Source organism: Pelobates fuscus, chromosome 7 (genome assembly GCF_036172605.1).
Source record: "Pelobates fuscus isolate aPelFus1 chromosome 7, aPelFus1.pri, whole genome shotgun sequence".
Lineage (NCBI taxonomy): Eukaryota > Metazoa > Chordata > Amphibia > Anura > Pelobatidae > Pelobates > Pelobates fuscus.
The window spans coordinates 103,021,993-103,040,996 of record NC_086323.1 but is presented as its reverse complement, the minus strand read 5'-3'; the positions used below and the strand labels follow the sequence as shown (position 1 = coordinate 103,040,996).

The window sequence follows — 19,004 nt, the reverse complement described above, 5'->3', positions numbered from 1 at the left end:
GCAATGTAAACATTGCAGTTTCTATGAAACTGCTATGTTTACAGCTGCTGGGTATAAACCTAGAGGACCTGGCACCCAGATCACTTCATTGAGTTGAAGTGGTCTGGGTGACTATAGCTTTAAAGGGACACTATAGTCTCTAGAACAACTACAGCTTATTGTATTTGTTCTGGTGAGTACAATCATTCCCTTCAGAATTGTTGCAATAAACACTATTTTCAGAGAAAATGCAGTGTTTACATAACAGTCTGGTAATGGCAGTACTGCCATTCAGTGTCTCCACCCTCTAGATGCAGACACTGAACTTTCCTCATAGAGATGCATGGATTCAATGTATCTCTATGACGAGATGCTGATTGGCCAGGGCTGTGTTTGACTTGTGCTGGCTCTGTCCTGATCTGCCTCCTTGACAGTCTCAGACAATCCTATTGGGAATCATTGTGATTGGCTCAGACCACCATTTCTGAATAGGTCAGCAGGCAGGTCAGAGGCAGTTTAGGGGCAGAGGCAGCAGCTGCCGACTTGAATACAAGTAATATTTTACTATATTTAGGGAGCAAGAGTGGTCCAAGGGGGCTAGATGGTGGTTTGAAAGGATCACTATAGGGTCAGGAACACAAACATGTATTCCTGACCCTATAGCATTAACATCACCATCTAGTCCTCCTGGGCCCCTCATATCTCCATAAATATAGCAAAATCTTACTGTATTCAAGCCAGATGCTGTAGATCTGCATACTGTTTGCCTAAAAAAAAAAAAAAAAAAACAACAAGCAGTCTGCTCACATCATCAGAAGTGGTAGCCTGATCCAATCACAATGCTTCCCCATAGAATTGGCTGCGACTGACAAAGAGGCAGATCAGGGGCAGAGCCAGCACAATTCAAACACAGCCCTGGCCAATCAGCATCTCCTCATAGAGATGAATTGAATCAATTAATCTCTATGAGGAAAGTTCAGCGTCTGCATGCAGAGGGAGGAGACACTGAATGTTTGGATGCATTTTAGGTAGCCATGACCCAGGAAGGATCTCTAACAGCCATCTGAGGAGTGGCCAGTGAAGTTATCACTAGGCTGCAATGTAAACACTGCATTTTCTCTGAAAAGACCGTGTTTACAGCAAAAAGCCTGAAGGTAATGATTCTACTCACCAGAACAAATTCAATAAGCTGTAGTTCTGGTGACTATAGTGTCCATTTAACACAATGGGGTCAGCAATACAAGTTTGTGTACCTGACCCTATAGTGTTCCTTTAATACAGTATTGGACCAATGAGGGACATGGAGAGGGGAGGTGGAAATCAGCCTGAAGGAACATGCTATAGACACCAGAACCACTACATTAAACTGGTGACTATAGTGACCATTTAATTATTTTGAAAGCGTGGGAGATATCAGGTTAATGATTCATGTACTACACACATTAGCTTGCAATATTCTATGTGTTAAAATGTAGATTTGGGTTTGGAATTTGAGCATCTGGTAAAACCCTTTCTTAATCCAAATCTGTGGCAGCACGGATTGCCAATGTGTTAACAGTCTATGAACAAAGAATGTACGACGACAGGTTAAGAGCGATATATGATCCTGTCAACTTGCAGAAACTGGATATCTAGTGAAGTACATCTGATCTCCATTGTTCCCACAAGAGTGACAAATACCGTATATACCAGAGTATAAGCAGAGTTTTTCAGCACATTTTTTGTGCTGAAAACCCCCAACTCGGCTTATACTCGAGTCACTGTCTGTATTATGGCAATTTACATTGCCATAATACAGACTGGGGGCTGTGTGCGGTTACTTGCCTCTCCTGCAGCTCCTGTCAGCTCTCTCCTCCTCCGCGGCGGTCCGTTCAGCACCTCTGTCAGCTCCCAGTGTAAGTCTCGCGAGAGCCGCGGGATCATAGTGCGGCTCTTGCGAGACTTACAGTGTGAGCTGACAGAAGAGCTGCACGGACTGGCGCGGAGGAGAAGGGAGCTGACAGGAGCTGCAGGAGAGGCAAGTGCTTCCTGCCAGCCCCCCACTGAACCGCCAATGCCCCTGGACCACCAGGGAAGGAGAGCCCCCCTCCCTGCCATGTATCAAGCCGGGAGGGTGGCCGAAAAATAAATAAATTAATAACAAAAATAAATAAATAATAACAAAAAAAAAAATTAAAATAATAATAAAAAAAATTAAAAATGCCCACCCCCCACCAAGGCTCTGCATCACACACACACTGCACTCATATACACACACTGCATTCATTATATACACACACACTGTAAATAAATATTCAATATATATAATTTTTTTAGGATCTAATTTTATTTAGAAATTTACCAGTAGCTGCTGCATTTCCCACCCTAGTCTTATACTCGAGTCAATAAGTTTTCCCAGTTTTTGGGGGTAAAATTAGGGGCCTCGGCTTATATTCGGGTCGGCTTATACTCGAGTATATACGGCATACGAGTGTGAGATGATGTAATGAATACTTGCTGCAATTTCCAGTCTCTGACTTTCTACACAAAAAAGCAAAGTCTGACTGAGTGTTACGCACTCTCAGTGCATTCTCGCTGATGGGATGACCGGCTAGGATGAAGGCATGACAAAACGGATCACCAGATACCCCAACTTTTGGGGGAACTCACAAGCTATATGCAAACTGATCACATCTACACCTGGGATCACATCTAGAGAGAAACTAAACTTTGAACAGGAGGTCATGTATTCCTTATAACGCTCTTAAAGACCACGAGAAGCAGGAATCCATTTTCAGCACAGTGGAGTTTGTTGGTGCTTTGTAAATAATAATAATAATAATAATAATAATAATAATAATAATGACACCGGAGTCTGATGTTATCTGTGTTAAATAGTGCAGAGTATCCAAGAGGAAGCAAGGAGGAGATATGTCCTTCCAAATAGTATAGCCACATGGGTAATCTAGTCCGATTAGTTTCCGGTTATCTCAGTAATATGCATACAGAGCACCACACAAGGGCATAGTGAGGATATGTTGCATGTAGAGGTACAGAGTGTACAGCACTGGGCTAAATATATGTAGGGTTACGGTTAAAATTACAGGGTGAGATGTAAACATTGCAAGATTCAAGCCATTTAGCAGTACACATAGGATTATAATTCCTTTTTGGGTTTGGGCTTGCATTTTCCTAAAAATCTGTGTCAAAATTATTAAATCATGGACTGTACCAGGAAACTTAACCAGCTCTTAAAGGGTTATAAGCTTGTGGGCTTTTTCTTCAATATTGCAGCCATTCTAGAGCCAACAGATAAAGAGATATAGAGATATTCCTTGTGTCCTAGAATTGCACTCGAGCTATTCTATAAGCCTTCACAAAAATATGTTGCGTATTCAGGTAATTTTTTTTTCTAGTAAAACATATTGCAAAGTATCCATAACATTTTCCTTTATCATCACACAGGGAACCTGGTGTTTCTAAAGTTTTATTCACTAGACAGAATTATCTCGACTTGGTGAGTAACTTTTGTCAGCTGATGGAGAACAAAATAATTTGTATGGTTTTGTGGGGGTGAGGAAATAAATGGAGCATACTTTCCTTTTGATTGTGCACTTCCACCCATTGTCTGTAAAACAGATTAATTATGAGCCATAAGCCGATTTAAAGACCATTAACATCAAGAGAGATGTTGAGTTGCTGTTTACTTAACAGATGCTGTAACCGATGCTGTATCCCACACCTTAACTCAATTCCAAGAGATTGGCATTCAGCATAGCAGCCCACCCATATTACCTGTAATACACTCATGATAGAGGTGATGAGGATTAATCAATTGGTAACAGGCTACAGGACCTTCATTTATGCTCTGAATACAAAACACAGACTGAGGAAGACTCCTACAGTGTTAACACACTACCCTATTGTCTCAGGATAAAGCGTCACTTCTACTAAATCTACACTGCCTGGGGTGGGGGTGGGGGGGTGTCTTAACCTGAACCTCCAAGTAATTGTAGTTTATACAAGCCAGATGCAATACAACTCCACCCAAGTCTCCGATGTTATTGCTGTCTGTTACCAGGGTCCCATTCATTCAGCTCAGAGATGGAGATATCTTACAGGTTATTACAGTTCTACAGGCAGAGCCACAGAAGGATTCTAAAAATAATTATGTGTGTGTAAATATATATGCATACGCAATCCATGTAATATTTGATGCAAGGGAGTATTTATGAAGAATCAGAAATCAATCACACACATTTCATTATGTATTTTACCGTCACAATAAAATATAATGTATAATACACAGCCTGTAGATGCAATACAAAGTGTAAAAAGTGACAGAATTAGCATGTCAGATCGGGGGCTTTTATCAACATGTGCTTGGTTTCGAGCTCTGCAGCCCGGTCTTAGGATAACTCGATACTTAACTGTCCCCACTGTTCAAACAGTCTGCCTGCCAAGAACGACATAGCCACACCTGTGTATATGTGCACATATTTATCTGTTTGCATATCTTTATAGGCATAATGGTGTATAAATGTGTGTCTGTGCAAACACAAAGGGTCCCCAATGGCTACGGTAACTAGCGCATTTGTCAATTAACCATAATTTGTACAGCGCAACAGAATATGTTGTAGCAATAATGAATAAAAATGTTTATCAGTGGGATTTTATTTCACATTAACATTGCTTTGCAGCAATGTTAATGTGAAAAAAAAAAATCCCACTGATAAACATTTTTATTCATTATTGCTACAACATATTCTGTTGCGCTGTACAAAGAGCTGGGGGATAGGGAACTGTGTGACCGTGCATTCATTATAAAAACCTCACAAAACAAATTGCTGTTGGACTGCAAATCCCATCACACACAGCTAGACTACAATGTTAGCTGCGTCTGCAGTTGGCTCGGCTGTAATCCTGATGAACAATTCCCAAGCTGAGCTCCCATTATTCTCAGACAGCAGAGGTTGGAAGACATAACCAGAGAGGGCAAACAAATTGTGTCAATGCTTCAAGCCTGCATGATTTTGATGTACTTTGGAATCCAGGATTTGGGCCACAGAGTGCTTATTGGGTGGGGATTTGGGATATTATCTAACCTTGGCTGGATATCCAGTTCACTAAAACAAGCTGTAGTGTTTCTGTGGGTCTTTAGGATCAGTTTTATTTACATTACAGGGCATTACTGATTTAATGCGATTTATCTTCATCCCCACAAAAAGGACACTGTCCTGTAATGGATAAAACAGGATTATTGGGTTATGTGTTACTAGTACAAGAGGGGGAAACCACAAATTTATTTGTTTAAACCAAATGCATAATGGGGGGGGGGGGGGGGGGGGGGGGGGGAGGCTGAAAAGGGAGATTTGGACAAATGAAAGCTCAAAGGGATTAAATTAAGTAATGTGAGTCAGAAATGCATAAGGAACATTTCCCTAACTATATTTGTGTAGTTTGATACAAATCAATAAACCAGTTTTATAGATTAAAGACACATGATCTTTGAGCTGTTCTGTTAGCTACGTCAAAGGAGTGCTTTTCGTTTTCTCATTAGGCTTGATTAATACACTTCTAAAATATTGTGCTTTCTGGTCCAAGATTACGATTTGAAACAAGGCAATCATGGTTTTGACATATTTTCTATTTCTATTTTTGCCAAAATGTAAACACTTTTTTAAAACATTGTAATTTCCATAAGCCTTTTCATTTAGGGCTTTGACTATGTAACATGAATCTAAATCTTAACAGATTTAGTCAAAGTTGTAGAACACATCTAGTCCATCGGACCTCCCTGACAACAACTGGGAGTAGCCACCTGAGAGGACACGGTTAGCAAGAGATCAATAAGGGCTTTGGGTTATCAGCTGGAAGAAGGAAAAAATGTCATGACCGGGAACAAGATTAGTCGCACCTGCATATCTAAATCAGGTTATTGCCAGGAGCGGAGAATGTGTACTTTATCACATCTCTGACACAGAATCCAGGGACAAAGGACTTTGGGCAGACAATTTAAAGAAGGTAAAACATGTCTGGTTGTTGGTACAGGTCAACTGCCAATACTTACACACATGCCACAGTCTTACATCAAAGAGAGCAACTAGTTTAAGGCCCAGTTTTAATATAGAAACAAGAAAATTATAAACTGGTACATGTAATAACGCACTAGAGCACATGTAGATTCATACAGGGCCTGTGTGAGTGTACCAGTGGCAGAGAGGGTCTGTGACCATGGGGGGAAGGAGAGGGTTCAAGGTACATACACATCTTTGGGTGCACACACAGAGGCAGGGGGGGATCTTTGGGTGCACACACACAGAGGCAGGGGGGATCTTTGGGTGCACACACACAGAGGCAGGGGGGATCTTTGGGTGCACACACACAGAGGCAGGGGGGGATCTTTGGGTGCACACACACACAGAGGCAGGGGGGGATCTTTGGGTGCACACACACAGAGGCAGGGGGGGATCTTTGGGTGCACACACACAGAGGCAGGGGGGGATCTTTGGGTGCACACACACAGAGGCAGGGGGGGATCTTTGGGTGCACACACACAGAGGCAGGGGGGATCTTTGGGTGCACACACACAGAGGCAGGGGGGGATCTTTGGGTGCACACACACAGAGGCAGGGGGGATCTTTGGGTGCACACACAGAGAGGCAGGGGGGGATCTTTGGGTGCACACACACAGAGGCAGGGGGGGATCTTTGGGTGCACACACACAGAGGCAGGGGGGGATCTTTGGGTGCACACACACAGAGGCAGGGGGGATCTTTGGGTGCACACACACAGAGGCAGGGGGGATCTTTGGGTGCACACACACAGAGGCAGGGGGGATCTTTGGGTGCACACACACAGAGGCAGGGGGGATCTTTGGGTGCACACACACAGAGGCAGGGGGGATCTTTGGGTGCACACACACAGAGGCAGGGGGGATCTTTGGGTGCACACACACAGAGGCAGGGGGGATCTTTGGGTGCACACACACAGAGGCAGGGGGGATCTTTGGGTGCACACACACAGAGGCAGGGGGGGGATCTTTGGGTGCACACACACAGAGGCAGGGGGGGATCTTTGGGTGCACACACACAGAGGCAGGGGGGGGATCTTTGGGTGCACACACACAGAGGCAGGGGGGGGATCTTTGGGTGCACACACACAGAGGCAGGGGGGGATCTTTGGGTGCACACACACAGAGGCAGGGGGGGATCTTTGGGTGCACACACACAGAGGCAGGGGGGGATCTTTGGGTGCACACACACAGAGGCAGGGGGGGATCTTTGGGTGCACACACACAGAGGCAGGGGGGGATCTTTGGGTGCACACACACACAGAGGCAGGGGGGGATCTTTGGGTGCACACACACAGAGGCAGGGGGGGATCTTTGGGTGCACACACACAGAGGCAGGGGGGATCTTTGGGTGCACACACACACAGAGGCAGGGGGGATCTTTGGGTGCACACACACAGAGGCAGGGGGGGATCTTTGGGTGCACACACACACAGAGGCAGGGGGGATCTTTGGGTGCACACACAGAGGCAGGGGGGATCTTTGGGTGCACACACAGAGGCAGGGGGGGATCTTTGGGTGCACACACAGAGGCAGGGGGGGATCTTTGGGTGCACACACAGAGGCAGGGGGGGATCTTTGGGTGCACACACAGAGGCAGGGGGGGATCTTTGGGTGCACACACAGAGGCAGGGGGGATCTTTGGGTGCACACACAGAGGCAGGGGGGATCTTTGGGTGCACACACAGAGGCAGGGGGGGATCTTTGGGTGCACACACAGAGGCAGGGGGGGATCTTTGGGTGCACACACAGAGGCAGGGGGGGATCTTTGGGTGCACACACAGAGGCAGGGGGGGATCTTTGGGTGCACACACAGAGGCAGGGGGGGATCTTTGGGTGCACACACACAGAGGCAGGGGGGGATCTTTGGGTGCACACACACAGAGGCAGGGGGGGATCTTTGGGTGCACACACAGAGGCAGGGGGGGATCTTTGGGTGCACACACAGAGGCAGGGGGGATCTTTGGGTGCACACACAGAGGCAGGGGGGATCTTTGGGTGCACACACAGAGGCAGGGGGGATCTTTGGGTGCACACACAGAGGCAGGGGGGATCTTTGGGTGCACACACAGAGGCAGGGGGGATCTTTGGGTGCACACACAGAGGCAGGGGGATCTTTGGGTGCACACACAGAGGCAGGGGGGTCTTTGGGTGCACACACAGAGGCAGGGGGGTCTTTGGGTGCACACACAGAGGCAGGGGGGTCTTTGGGTGCACACACAGAGGCAGGGGGGTCTTTGGGTGCACACACAGAGGCAGGGGGGTCTTTGGGTGCACACACAGAGGCAGGGGGGTCTTTGGGTGCACACACAGAGGCAGGGGGGTCTTTGGGTGCACACACAGAGGCAGGGGGGTCTTTGGGTGCACACACAGAGGCAGGGGGGTCTTTGGGTGCACACACAGAGGCAGGGGGGTCTTTGGGTGCACACACAGAGGCAGGGGGGTCTTTGGGTGCACACACAGAGGCAGGGGGGTCTTTGGGTGCACACACAGAGGCAGGGGGGTCTTTGGGTGCACACACAGAGGCAGGGGGGTCTTTGGGTGCACACACAGAGGCAGGGGGGTCTTTGGGTGCACACACAGAGGCAGGGGGGTCTTTGGGTGCACACACAGAGGCAGGGGGGTCTTTGGGTGCACACACAGAGGCAGGGGGGTCTTTGGGTGCACACACAGAGGCAGGGGGGTCTTTGGGTGCACACACAGAGGCAGGGGGGTCTTTGGGTGCACACACAGAGGCAGGGGGGTCTTTGGGTGCACACACAGAGGCAGGGGGTCTTTGGGTGCACACACAGAGGCAGGGGGTCTTTGGGTGCACACACAGAGGCAGGGGGTCTTTGGGTGCACACACAGAGGCAGGGGGTCTTTGGGTGCACACACAGAGGCAGGGGGGTCTTTGGGTGCACACACAGAGGCAGGGGGGGTCTTTGGGTGCACACACAGAGGCAGGGGGGGTCTTTGGGTGCACACACAGAGGCAGGGGGGGTCTTTGGGTGCACACACAGAGGCAGGGGGGGTCTTTGGGTGCACACACAGAGGCAGGGGGGGTCTTTGGGTGCACACACAGAGGCAGGGGGGGTCTTTGGGTGCACACACAGAGGCAGGGGGGGGTCTTTGGGTGCACACACAGAGGCAGGGGGGGGTCTTTGGGTGCACACACAGAGGCGGGGGGGGGGTCTTTGGGTGCACACACAGAGGCAGGGGGGGTCTTTGGGTACACAAACACAGAGGCAGATTGGATTTGCAGGTTTCCAGCCAGGAAACAGGAAAATGAATAAAAAAAAATAAACTACTGCCTTTTATAAGGACATTATCTGCAGCTAGTTGGTGACAATGTTTTTCCAATGTTTCATAAATTCCTAGCCCCAAAGCCCAAACTTTAGCTCATTTCACTAAATTCACATATACATGCACACATTATATACACACACACACAAACAGTATTTTTTTATATTAAACCCAGAAACTTCAATAAAAGCCTCTGCTACACTTAAGGAGTTAATGGATATAACTATTGATCACCATTTGAAATGCCATTATTATGGACAGTTTGTTTTTTGTTTCCAAGTAAGTAGGCCATATGACTAGTTTCTATAAGCACATGATGGGTTAATGCAAATGGTTTAAGTGATTTCCTTCCCAGCAAATCTCTGCTATTCTAACACCTGTGTGTATATTAGCTCTTATCATGGTGAAGGATGGTGAGGAGGGGTATAAGTACTGCAGGTGAATGAGTACACAAATACTACATAGGCTAGGAATGTGGGCCAGCTCTCACTCTCTGCTGGTTACTGTGCTCACTTCGTACCCTTACACATCCTGCATTTGCTTGCTAAGGTTCCTTTCTGCATTGAATAGGTCTTGTTTTACTGTTTTTTTACATGTGACAAGGCAATAAGGAAAGATGACAGACCCAGAGACGGCAGCTGTTAGAATGCAAGAGGGGCGATTCAGGTTAACACATATATACTGTAGTTTAGAAAGATGGATGCAACACTGGACCTGTAACAATAAGGCACACATTATAAAAAGTAATGCATGCAGCAGTTAACCCCTTAAAGCCAATAATAGTAAGATATTGCCATATAAAATCTGGCATGTAAAGAACCTATATTAAAATGATGCAGGATTATCACTAAATACAAAACTGAGGCAAATCTGGAAAAGTTCTCCAACTAAGCTATAGTCACAATTTGGCTTTTCTTGCCTCAGTTAAATTTTCGAAAACCAGAGTTAGGAGAATAATCCACTAAATATTTTAAAATAAAGAAAATGTAAAAAATAAAATATATTTTTCTTTTTTTTATAATTATAACTTTTTATGCATCTCCAGCCACTGCATGTAAATTAGTTTAACTCCTGCAATTATATGCACAGTCCACATGCGTGTGCATGGCAAATCATTTCTCTGTAGATAAACATGCGCCATGCTGCATGAAAAGGTTGGTTACAACTAGTAAGTCTAGCGGAGTTAACAGAGTTGTTTTACTTTGCAGCATTATTCACCCCAGGACACAGGTCCCAACATCAGCTGTCCGTGAACTGGAATAGGGGCAGGTCTGCCCGATTTACTGGCAAGTTGGTATTCTGTCAATGCACATTAGGGTCCCTGTCAATCAAGCATGCTGACCTACTGAGGGCCAAGCATACAAAGAGCAGTTCTGCTCTCTGCTGGGTCCTAGTACGCCGAGTGAAGCACGTCTAATGATGCGCTCAGGCTACACTTTGAGGACAGACAAACCAGTGACATGACCCTAAAATAAGGATTCGCCTGCTGAAATTAGACAATTGGGAGGACTGGCAGTATACTGGTAGTACAGTCTTCATTAAGATAGAAATCATAGTTCTGCTTTATTGTATTACATGGATATTAAGTTGAAAACAAGCAATTGCACTATACATATAAAAGTGCTAGCTAGAAGATGACAGCACCCACATACTGGCATGAATAAAAAAAATTTTTTATTCACTTGAAAAAGCCCCAAAAGAGTGAAACGCGTTGAGGTTTTATTCTATATTTAATAAAGTATTTTGGGCTACACGTACCTTTTTATGCCATATACTTTAGTTTTTGCCTTTACCTGGCATTTTGAATTTGCCTCCAGATACCCCTAAAGAATCCTAGGTTGTAACAGAGAGCGGTCACTCTGCTCCATCTACTGTAAGCATATCGCTACTATTTGCGTGTTAGACTTGCCATAATGGAGAGCACTATAGGCTTGCATGTTCCACCCCATCATTCCACTGACAACCATTGCCTCAAGAATATCCTGCAAGTGGGGATATAATACCACTGCATGCAGATTTATCCAGAGCTGGTTATAGCTCTATCAGATGTGAGTTGGCATTTTTAGACCTTTGTGTGGTGTGGTATTATACTACCATATTGCACTATTGGTATCCCCCTGTTTGTGTTCTTTTACATATGCTGCTACTGACTGAAGTTGTCCGACAAGCACTTTATGAATAGTAGAAGATGGATTTTTACTACTTTTAAGACTGTCTTATCACCTGGTATTCTTTGATTGCTGGACTTTATGAAGGACTACTTATTAAATTTTTAGAGACCTTTTAAATATCTTGTTTTCTTTGGCACCAACTGTATTCTGTTTTACATGAACAATTGTATCTAAATTAACACTATACTAAAAGGAAGAAAACTGGACACAATACACCATCCAAAATGTCCGAGGTTTGCATGTGAGGGCCATGGATGTGTGGTGTTTACAGGAAATGCCAAAGAAAAAGAACAGGAAACCATGAAGGAAATGTCACCCAGAGAGGCAGTCATATATTTAAACATTAATCTCACAATGCTTAGTTCACTGCAAACTGCCTACATAATCATGGTGATATTATGTACTTCAACTGGATGGATAAAATCAGAAATTCAGATTTTCTAACATTTTCAATTATAGCTTGAAGTTTATCAAGTACAACATAACTGCACAATGCCTATACAATGACTTCCCTTAACTCGTCAAAACGTTGCCACTTCCACTGGAATGCTACTCCATGTACATACTATCCTACATATATCCTTGCTACTTTTTACTGCTTCAACTACAAGGCTATTCCAGATCCTTACTACCTTTTCGATATTATTGTTGGCCTTTAAATGTTTATCACTTCAGATGGAGGTACTGGGCATCTAATCATTGTCTATAGAACACACTCATCCTTTAAGGTATTATTGCATTTTAAATTGGTAAAAATATGTTACCCTTCAAACACGGCTAAAAAGCCAAATGTAATTCTATTTGTAACATTTCAACAAATTACAGTTAGGAAACCAGACTAAAATTGAAAATAAATAAGGTTATTATATGTTCAGTAAAATGAGTTTAGAAGAGAAAGTATAAAATACAATTGCTTGGTTTTAATTCTAAATGAGTTTAACTAAAAAAAATCCCACGATAACTCCGCCCCTACAAAAGTCCCTTTATGGTTATTTGAAATGCTGGGAGGTATACTAGTTTTCATTTACAATCTTTGCTGTATCTACCCCACCAAAATGCAGACATCACAGGAACCAAACATCGTAGCCTGCATTTATTACATAGGACTCGACCTCTGCACACTAATTAGCATTTAGCAAGTATGCAGCATTATCTTACTGAGACAGCAGATACATGGGGATAACATTTCCTACAATTCAAGCATTCAGGTTCATTTACTAACCGGGTGAAAAAGACAAAACAAAAACAATCCCTAAAACAGCAGTGTTTGAACAAATCCCCAATTAGCCTATAAACTCAATTTGGTTATTTTAACATTTTTCACAAACTTCTATTTCTCGGTTTAATATTAAATATTAAATAAACCCCAAACGAATGGGTTTCAGATCAAAGGGACATAACCAGAGATGAGAAGGATCTTTGAGTGAAAACTAAATTATAATAATCCTTGCTGTCTGTGGCAGATTATTAATGCTATGTTGCTATACCAGTGCAATCAATTACATGTGTATATAAGGACTGTTGTGTGTGTGTGTGTGTGTGTGTGTGTGTGTGTACTGATAAGGGACATAATAATGTGCAAACACAGCAATCCTGTGTCGGGCAGGTTACAAATGTTGCGGTCGTTCCTGGAGACAACTGAGCCATGCTCACAGTGACCGGTCAGTTAAAGGAACCAAAAAGTTCCCGGCAAATGACAAAGACCTGCATTGACCACTGTGGACCAGTTGGTGGCAGCACAGGGTTAGAGAGGTTCCACTTTTTTTTTTAAATAGAAAAAAAAATAAAGTATCGCTAAATGTATAGTTTCCCTGCTTTCTCGTTTACTCCCAGATCATACAATATCTTGACTATAATGTGTAGTTTAAGCAATGCTGCTCAGACAATGCATTTGCATTAGGAAAAGCTGAATTGGATGCAATATCTTCTTTATGGACACACAATGCCCAACACAGCGTTGCCCATAAAAAGGCTGTGTCAAAAACATATGACACTGAGGGCACAAGGGCTCATGTAAGCAACTGTTAAGAAAAGCAAATACAAATACACCCTAAAAAGCAGCTAGGTATATATCACTGGCATTCCTAAATACCTTGCCAACTATCCTCCTCGTAAATGGTAGCAGTAGCAAGCTGAAGTACAGCGGCCCTTTAAAGGGACACTCCAGACCTCTAAAGCACTTTAGCTTGCTGAAAAACTGTGTGCGTGTGAAGAGTTTGTCCTCTTTCTCTCCCCCCCCCCCCCCCCCCCCCCCATTTTGCAAAAAGTGCAGATTTCAATAGAAATTGACACTTTTATAAATTAACCTGGTTGCACCCCATGGCTTTTCAAGCATTTTTCTGTTACTTCCTGGTTTGGTTAGCTCAGTGGAGCTAAAGTCAAGAGGCAGCAATTGCACAGCACCTGCCTTGCAAAGACTTTGCATTGAGCTGCATTGGGTAGTCTATGATTGGATAGCCACAGAAAGTCTGGGCAAGTTTTGCAAATGGTTTTAGATCTAACTCTAATGACAAAGTGCATAATTAAATGCATGCAAGTTTTCATTGGGTGTATATCTACTAAACAGTGATTTTTATTTATTTTGTATTTTGGCAGTTGAGTGTCCCTCGAGTAGAAATAAATATAATAGAGCTGTGTGTTATTTACAGCTCCTGTTCTCTCACATCCCATCGTAGCAGGATATATATTCCATTTATAAAATAATATACAGCTAGTAGATATAGGGTAAAAGGGTAATAAAATGGATGAGGTAGCTGTCCTTCCTGTCACCTCGACGGCTGTGTTTATGTCGGAAACCATACGATGTAACAGTGAACGACAGAAGGAAACCACATGCAGGCTCAGTTAATATACAACCACACAGCAACATATACGGCGTAAAGTGAGATTTATACACAAACTAAATACACTGACACTGCGCTGCAGAATAAATACAGAAACCTAAATTTAAAGCCCTATCCATCAAGACCTTCGCTCTAGAAAGAGGGGAAGCCAAACAAATCCAGTCTGTCTCGCCTGGACACCGCAGAGCTTGGTTGCTCTTTCTCTAAACTTGGCTTAGAATTGAAGCTACTGGGAATAACATTAGGAAAACAGCTGCAAACATCATAAAAGTGAATTTAATATATAAAATGCCCAGCGAATCCCAGCGACCTTATGCCCAGCGAATCTCCCGGCTACATGTCGCTGGGACAATACCACAGAGAATTGTGGGAATTCTAGTGTGGACAATATCAGTGGACACATTTGGACAGTCTGGATTTGGATAGTTTATTTGTCCAAACAAAATAAAATTCCTGGCAATCGTTGAGCTAATGGAGTTGCAAAATATTAGGTCATTCTGTTCATGGTATGACCGAAATTTGTTAAAGGGACACTATAGGCACTCAGACCACTTCAGCTCATTGAAGTGCTTTGGGTGCAGTGTCCCTACTGTACTTAGTGCTGCGATGTAAATCATTGCCGTTCCAGAGAAACCCCAATGTTTACACTGCAGCACTCCGGCACTTCCTGGCTGCTAACAAACGTTTGGTGAGGTAACGGACGCTGGACATCCAGCATCAGCCATTTCCCCACAGAAAAGCATTGATTTGAGGTTTAATGCATTAGCGGCATTTGGGCCCGTTTTTTAACCCTTTATTCTGGTCGGTGGGGAGGAGGGCCTATGGTACTTATTCATAAATTAAATAAAGGAAATTTTGAATATATTACCTCAGCGAGAAACTGATTTTTTGTTTGGACAATTAATGAACATTTACACATGTCTAGGGCTTCCACATTATTAGCTAATTAAAGATCAGGGTTTCACAAGCTTTATATCTAGGCATGATATGTATGCTAGGATTTATTCATTAAACCAGGATTATCTGCACGTTTCCAACCAAAATAACCAAGTTTAAAAATAGTGGAGTTGAAAGATTTCCCAGGTAAGCTATTTCAGTTTATTTGTAATTTCCCACCCAATTCCTAGTGCAATGAAATAAACCTGTACTCCTAAAGAAAATCACACCATACATGTTCCTATTCATACAGGTATAAAATATTGGAGATCTCCAAGGTTCCAGGTTTGGAAGCCTCTTTTCAGACTTTAGAGTGATGTCTAGTGTTCTGGATTAAAAGGGGATGTATCCATTGTTTGATTTTAAGAAAAAGGCAAAATAGCTGAGCAGTATCAGGTATCCGAGCACAGAGCCGAGTCACAGCACCACAAGAGGGGAAACATTTCCATTCATTCTTTGTTTCTTTAGAGTGAGATCTGGTAACTATGAACTAATTACATCAGAAATCAGATGGGGAGGATATAAATATGGCCTCTGTAAGTCAACTCCGAGCCATCACCAGCTTTGATCGCTCACACACCGATTTCTTTTATTTATAATGCACCAACATATTCAACAGGGCTGTACAATGAGCACTGCAAGGAGCAAAACAATGCTCAAAAAGCTGGGTCCTCTGTTGCAATGTGGGCAAAATAAACGCTGGTTTAAAGAGCTCACAATTTAATTTCAGATATCAGACGTCCATATCATTAATTCAATAAAATACAGAGTAATCAATGTGTTTTTGGGATCTGTCCTGTTATTTATCTCCTAACTTTCCTTGACTTTTCCTACAGAAGGCACAGGTGACAGCAGCAGAGCAGCAAGAGACAGCTGGGCAGCCTAATAGTGACAACCTTACAGTGAAATGATTAATGGAGACTAGTCCCACATGAACAGTTCCCAATCAAAAGCGGGTTATAAAAAGCCCTTCTCATATGCTGGCGTGGAGCAGATCCCAGCCATATAATCCAGATAGTATGTATAGCACCAATGCTGAGATTTCAAATAAAATTGGCATTCCGTGCCAGATCCAACAGCAGCAAGTGCCCATCAGGGTGCGGCCAATAATCAGGATTGCTGATTTTAACTCACTGCCTCCCAAAGGCACAAATAATCGAAACGCACAAGAACCAACCGTGCTGGCATCCAAGCTATGGGGTGGGAGAGGGCCAACTAATGGGGTTATTTACTAAACAGAGACCAGTGCTCAGCTGGCAAAGGAGTTCAATATATGTGGGCTAAAGGTTTCAAACATACATTCATTGCATCTAAATTGGTCTGGGCTATTTTGCAATTATGGATTTCAACTTTACATGCAAGGAGTGAAAAGATGAATGACATTTTTTTTACTGTGCTGAGTGGTTTATTCACTTAAAATGAGGCCAATTAGACAAAAATTAAATAAAAGGATTGCACTGCTTAGTTATTTACGAATGAGATCATACATGTCTGTTCAGTGTTTTGATCACTGGGGCCGAGCTAATTAGACATTGCACTGCTGCACACAATCTGACTATTATATTACATGATTACAGTAAGAATGTCGAATGTTAAAAAGCAGATAAAACTACAAAAATACTGCGCTCAAAATCCCACCACTCTTTGGCGAATCATGCACTGGCTATAGTATTCAGCTGTAATGTATAAACAAAACAAACCAATGAAAATGATTTACATTCTAACCCCTGTGAGCACTACATTGCCCAATCACAGACTTCCCAAAGCCCAATGAGTAGTCTTTGCAAGGCAGGTGCTCTGATCAGATGCTTGCCTCCAGTTGAGCTCCCCCGAGTTAAAGAAGTAGGAAGTAACAGGACCAGTTGTCAGGCAGCCAGGGGGTGTAAGAAGGTTGATTTAAAAAGAGTCTATTGAAATTCGCCATATTTGTAAAATGAAAAAAAAAAAAAAAGATACTCTTCACACAAAGCACTTCAGCAATCGAAACAGCGTTATCTGTGTTGAGTGTCCCTTTAAATACCGTAAAGTGTTTTATTCCTATTGCAATGGAGATCAAAGTGTAAGCTTACCAGTCAACAGCATGGCTGATAGGTGCATGCATGGCCAAGTCATTCTGGCTGCTTTCAACTCAAAGACCTCTAATTAGAGAAAAGTGGGTGATTCCTTTAAAACTCTACAAACTAACATAATATAGATTGTTTAAGTGGTAGGTTGAAAATGCCTTTAATAAGGACAATAGGCCAATGTTACTAGGACTGCTTTAATTTAAAGTTACCATATTTCACCTTTAAGTATATTAAAACCAAGAGCAAGGCATCACACAGGGGAGTAATGACAAACCTGGCCCTGCAGTATGCATTTCTCATAACCTTCCCTAGTTAAAGGTTATCCATTACAGAGCAAAAGTGATTCTATAAGAGCTGCTTTATATTGGATCTGTTATTCCAATTCATTATAGAATGGACACGAAAACGCACTATTAACTGAACACCTGCCCCAGCTGTATATATTAAAGCCGGCATACGCAGTAAGGGAACAGTTACTTGGAATACACAGGTGCAGAGAATTTTGCTGCGCTGTAGGAAACAGATTGTAAATACATTGTATGCGAGCCCCCACATCCTCTAAAAGTTCTCCCCCTATTTATCAGCTCAGCCATTTAGCCTGAAACATGCAACTCTCCTCAATTCTCAGTTTAGTGATAAAGCCACACTGACAAAAATCACAATGTTGCACAGACACAGAATGGCATACGTTTTCTGATGAGGAGGCCTCCATACCGTGTTCGTGAACGGATTGATCCCTGCTGCAACATCCTGCTCGCATGGAGCCACCCAGCGTGTTCTGGAACAGGCCTATTCACTGTCCCCGGGAGGGACCTGCTGATAGACTGACCAGTCACATGAAGACAGAGGCCATACTATAAATACTGCAGTGTCACCAAGCCAGCTGCCACGGTCACTTGTCAAACAAAGTAAATCTGTTTGTTTTCTTTTTTTTTTTTTTTTAGATTAACCCACGTGCTTCCAATACATTCTAAGCTAGCGTGTGTGTAGCAAAAGAAAACACTGATCAGCAAAGTTTTCAAACAGAAACTAATCTTTGCAAATGACAGTGTTGCCAATATAACAGTTGATGGAAGTGGAACATTACTCACAAACCCTTATTGTAAAGCATATCAGTTCTTCGTTTACAATACAATACATTTCACATTACATTAATTCAGTGGGACATGTTCAGGGTTATTGGGTAAAGTAAAAATTCAAAGTGAATTTCATTTTTAAAGGGACACTAATCACCAAAACAACTTTCGCTTAACAAAGCAGTATATACACAATACACACATTTTATATATATATATATATATATATATATATATATATATATATATATATATATATATATATATATATATATATATATATATATATATATATACACACACACACACACACACACACACACACACATACACAAGACCCATCACACTCGCTTATCCACTAAACAGCAACTTCAATGAATGTAGTAGCTTTTTTTTTTTTTTTTAACACTGAATGTAGGCAAAAATAATGGGGGTTTAGTTACACTATATGATCATACATTGCATAAGCCTGCCACAACGTCAATGTACCCCATCTTTGGCAGGTCCTACTCTCGCAGTCTAATGTCTGCTCTTATGAGATTAACCCACTTACTTGGGGGGGGGGGGGGGGGGGGAGATTCCATAGCCACACCTCC

At 43.1% G+C, this 19,004-nt stretch overlaps 1 protein-coding gene across 5 annotated transcripts in view; it reads right to left on the bottom strand.

Annotated features, from left to right (window-relative positions):
• The window catches only part of TMCC1 (transmembrane and coiled-coil domain family 1), a 118,354-nt gene that overhangs the window by 15,128 nt on the left and 84,222 nt on the right, over positions 1-19,004 (bottom strand). The window contains exon 1 of one of the 5 annotated variants that reach the window (XM_063426303.1): positions 18,021-18,105. The exons of 3 other annotated variants lie outside the window; for them this stretch is intronic. In XM_063426303.1, coding sequence (XP_063282373.1) covers positions 18,021-18,092 — 72 coding nt within the window. In that variant the 5' untranslated portion in view covers positions 18,093-18,105. Of the gene's footprint in view, positions 1-18,020; positions 18,106-19,004 lie in introns of those variants that run through there. One more of the 5 variants, XM_063426308.1, reaches the window with a different exon arrangement.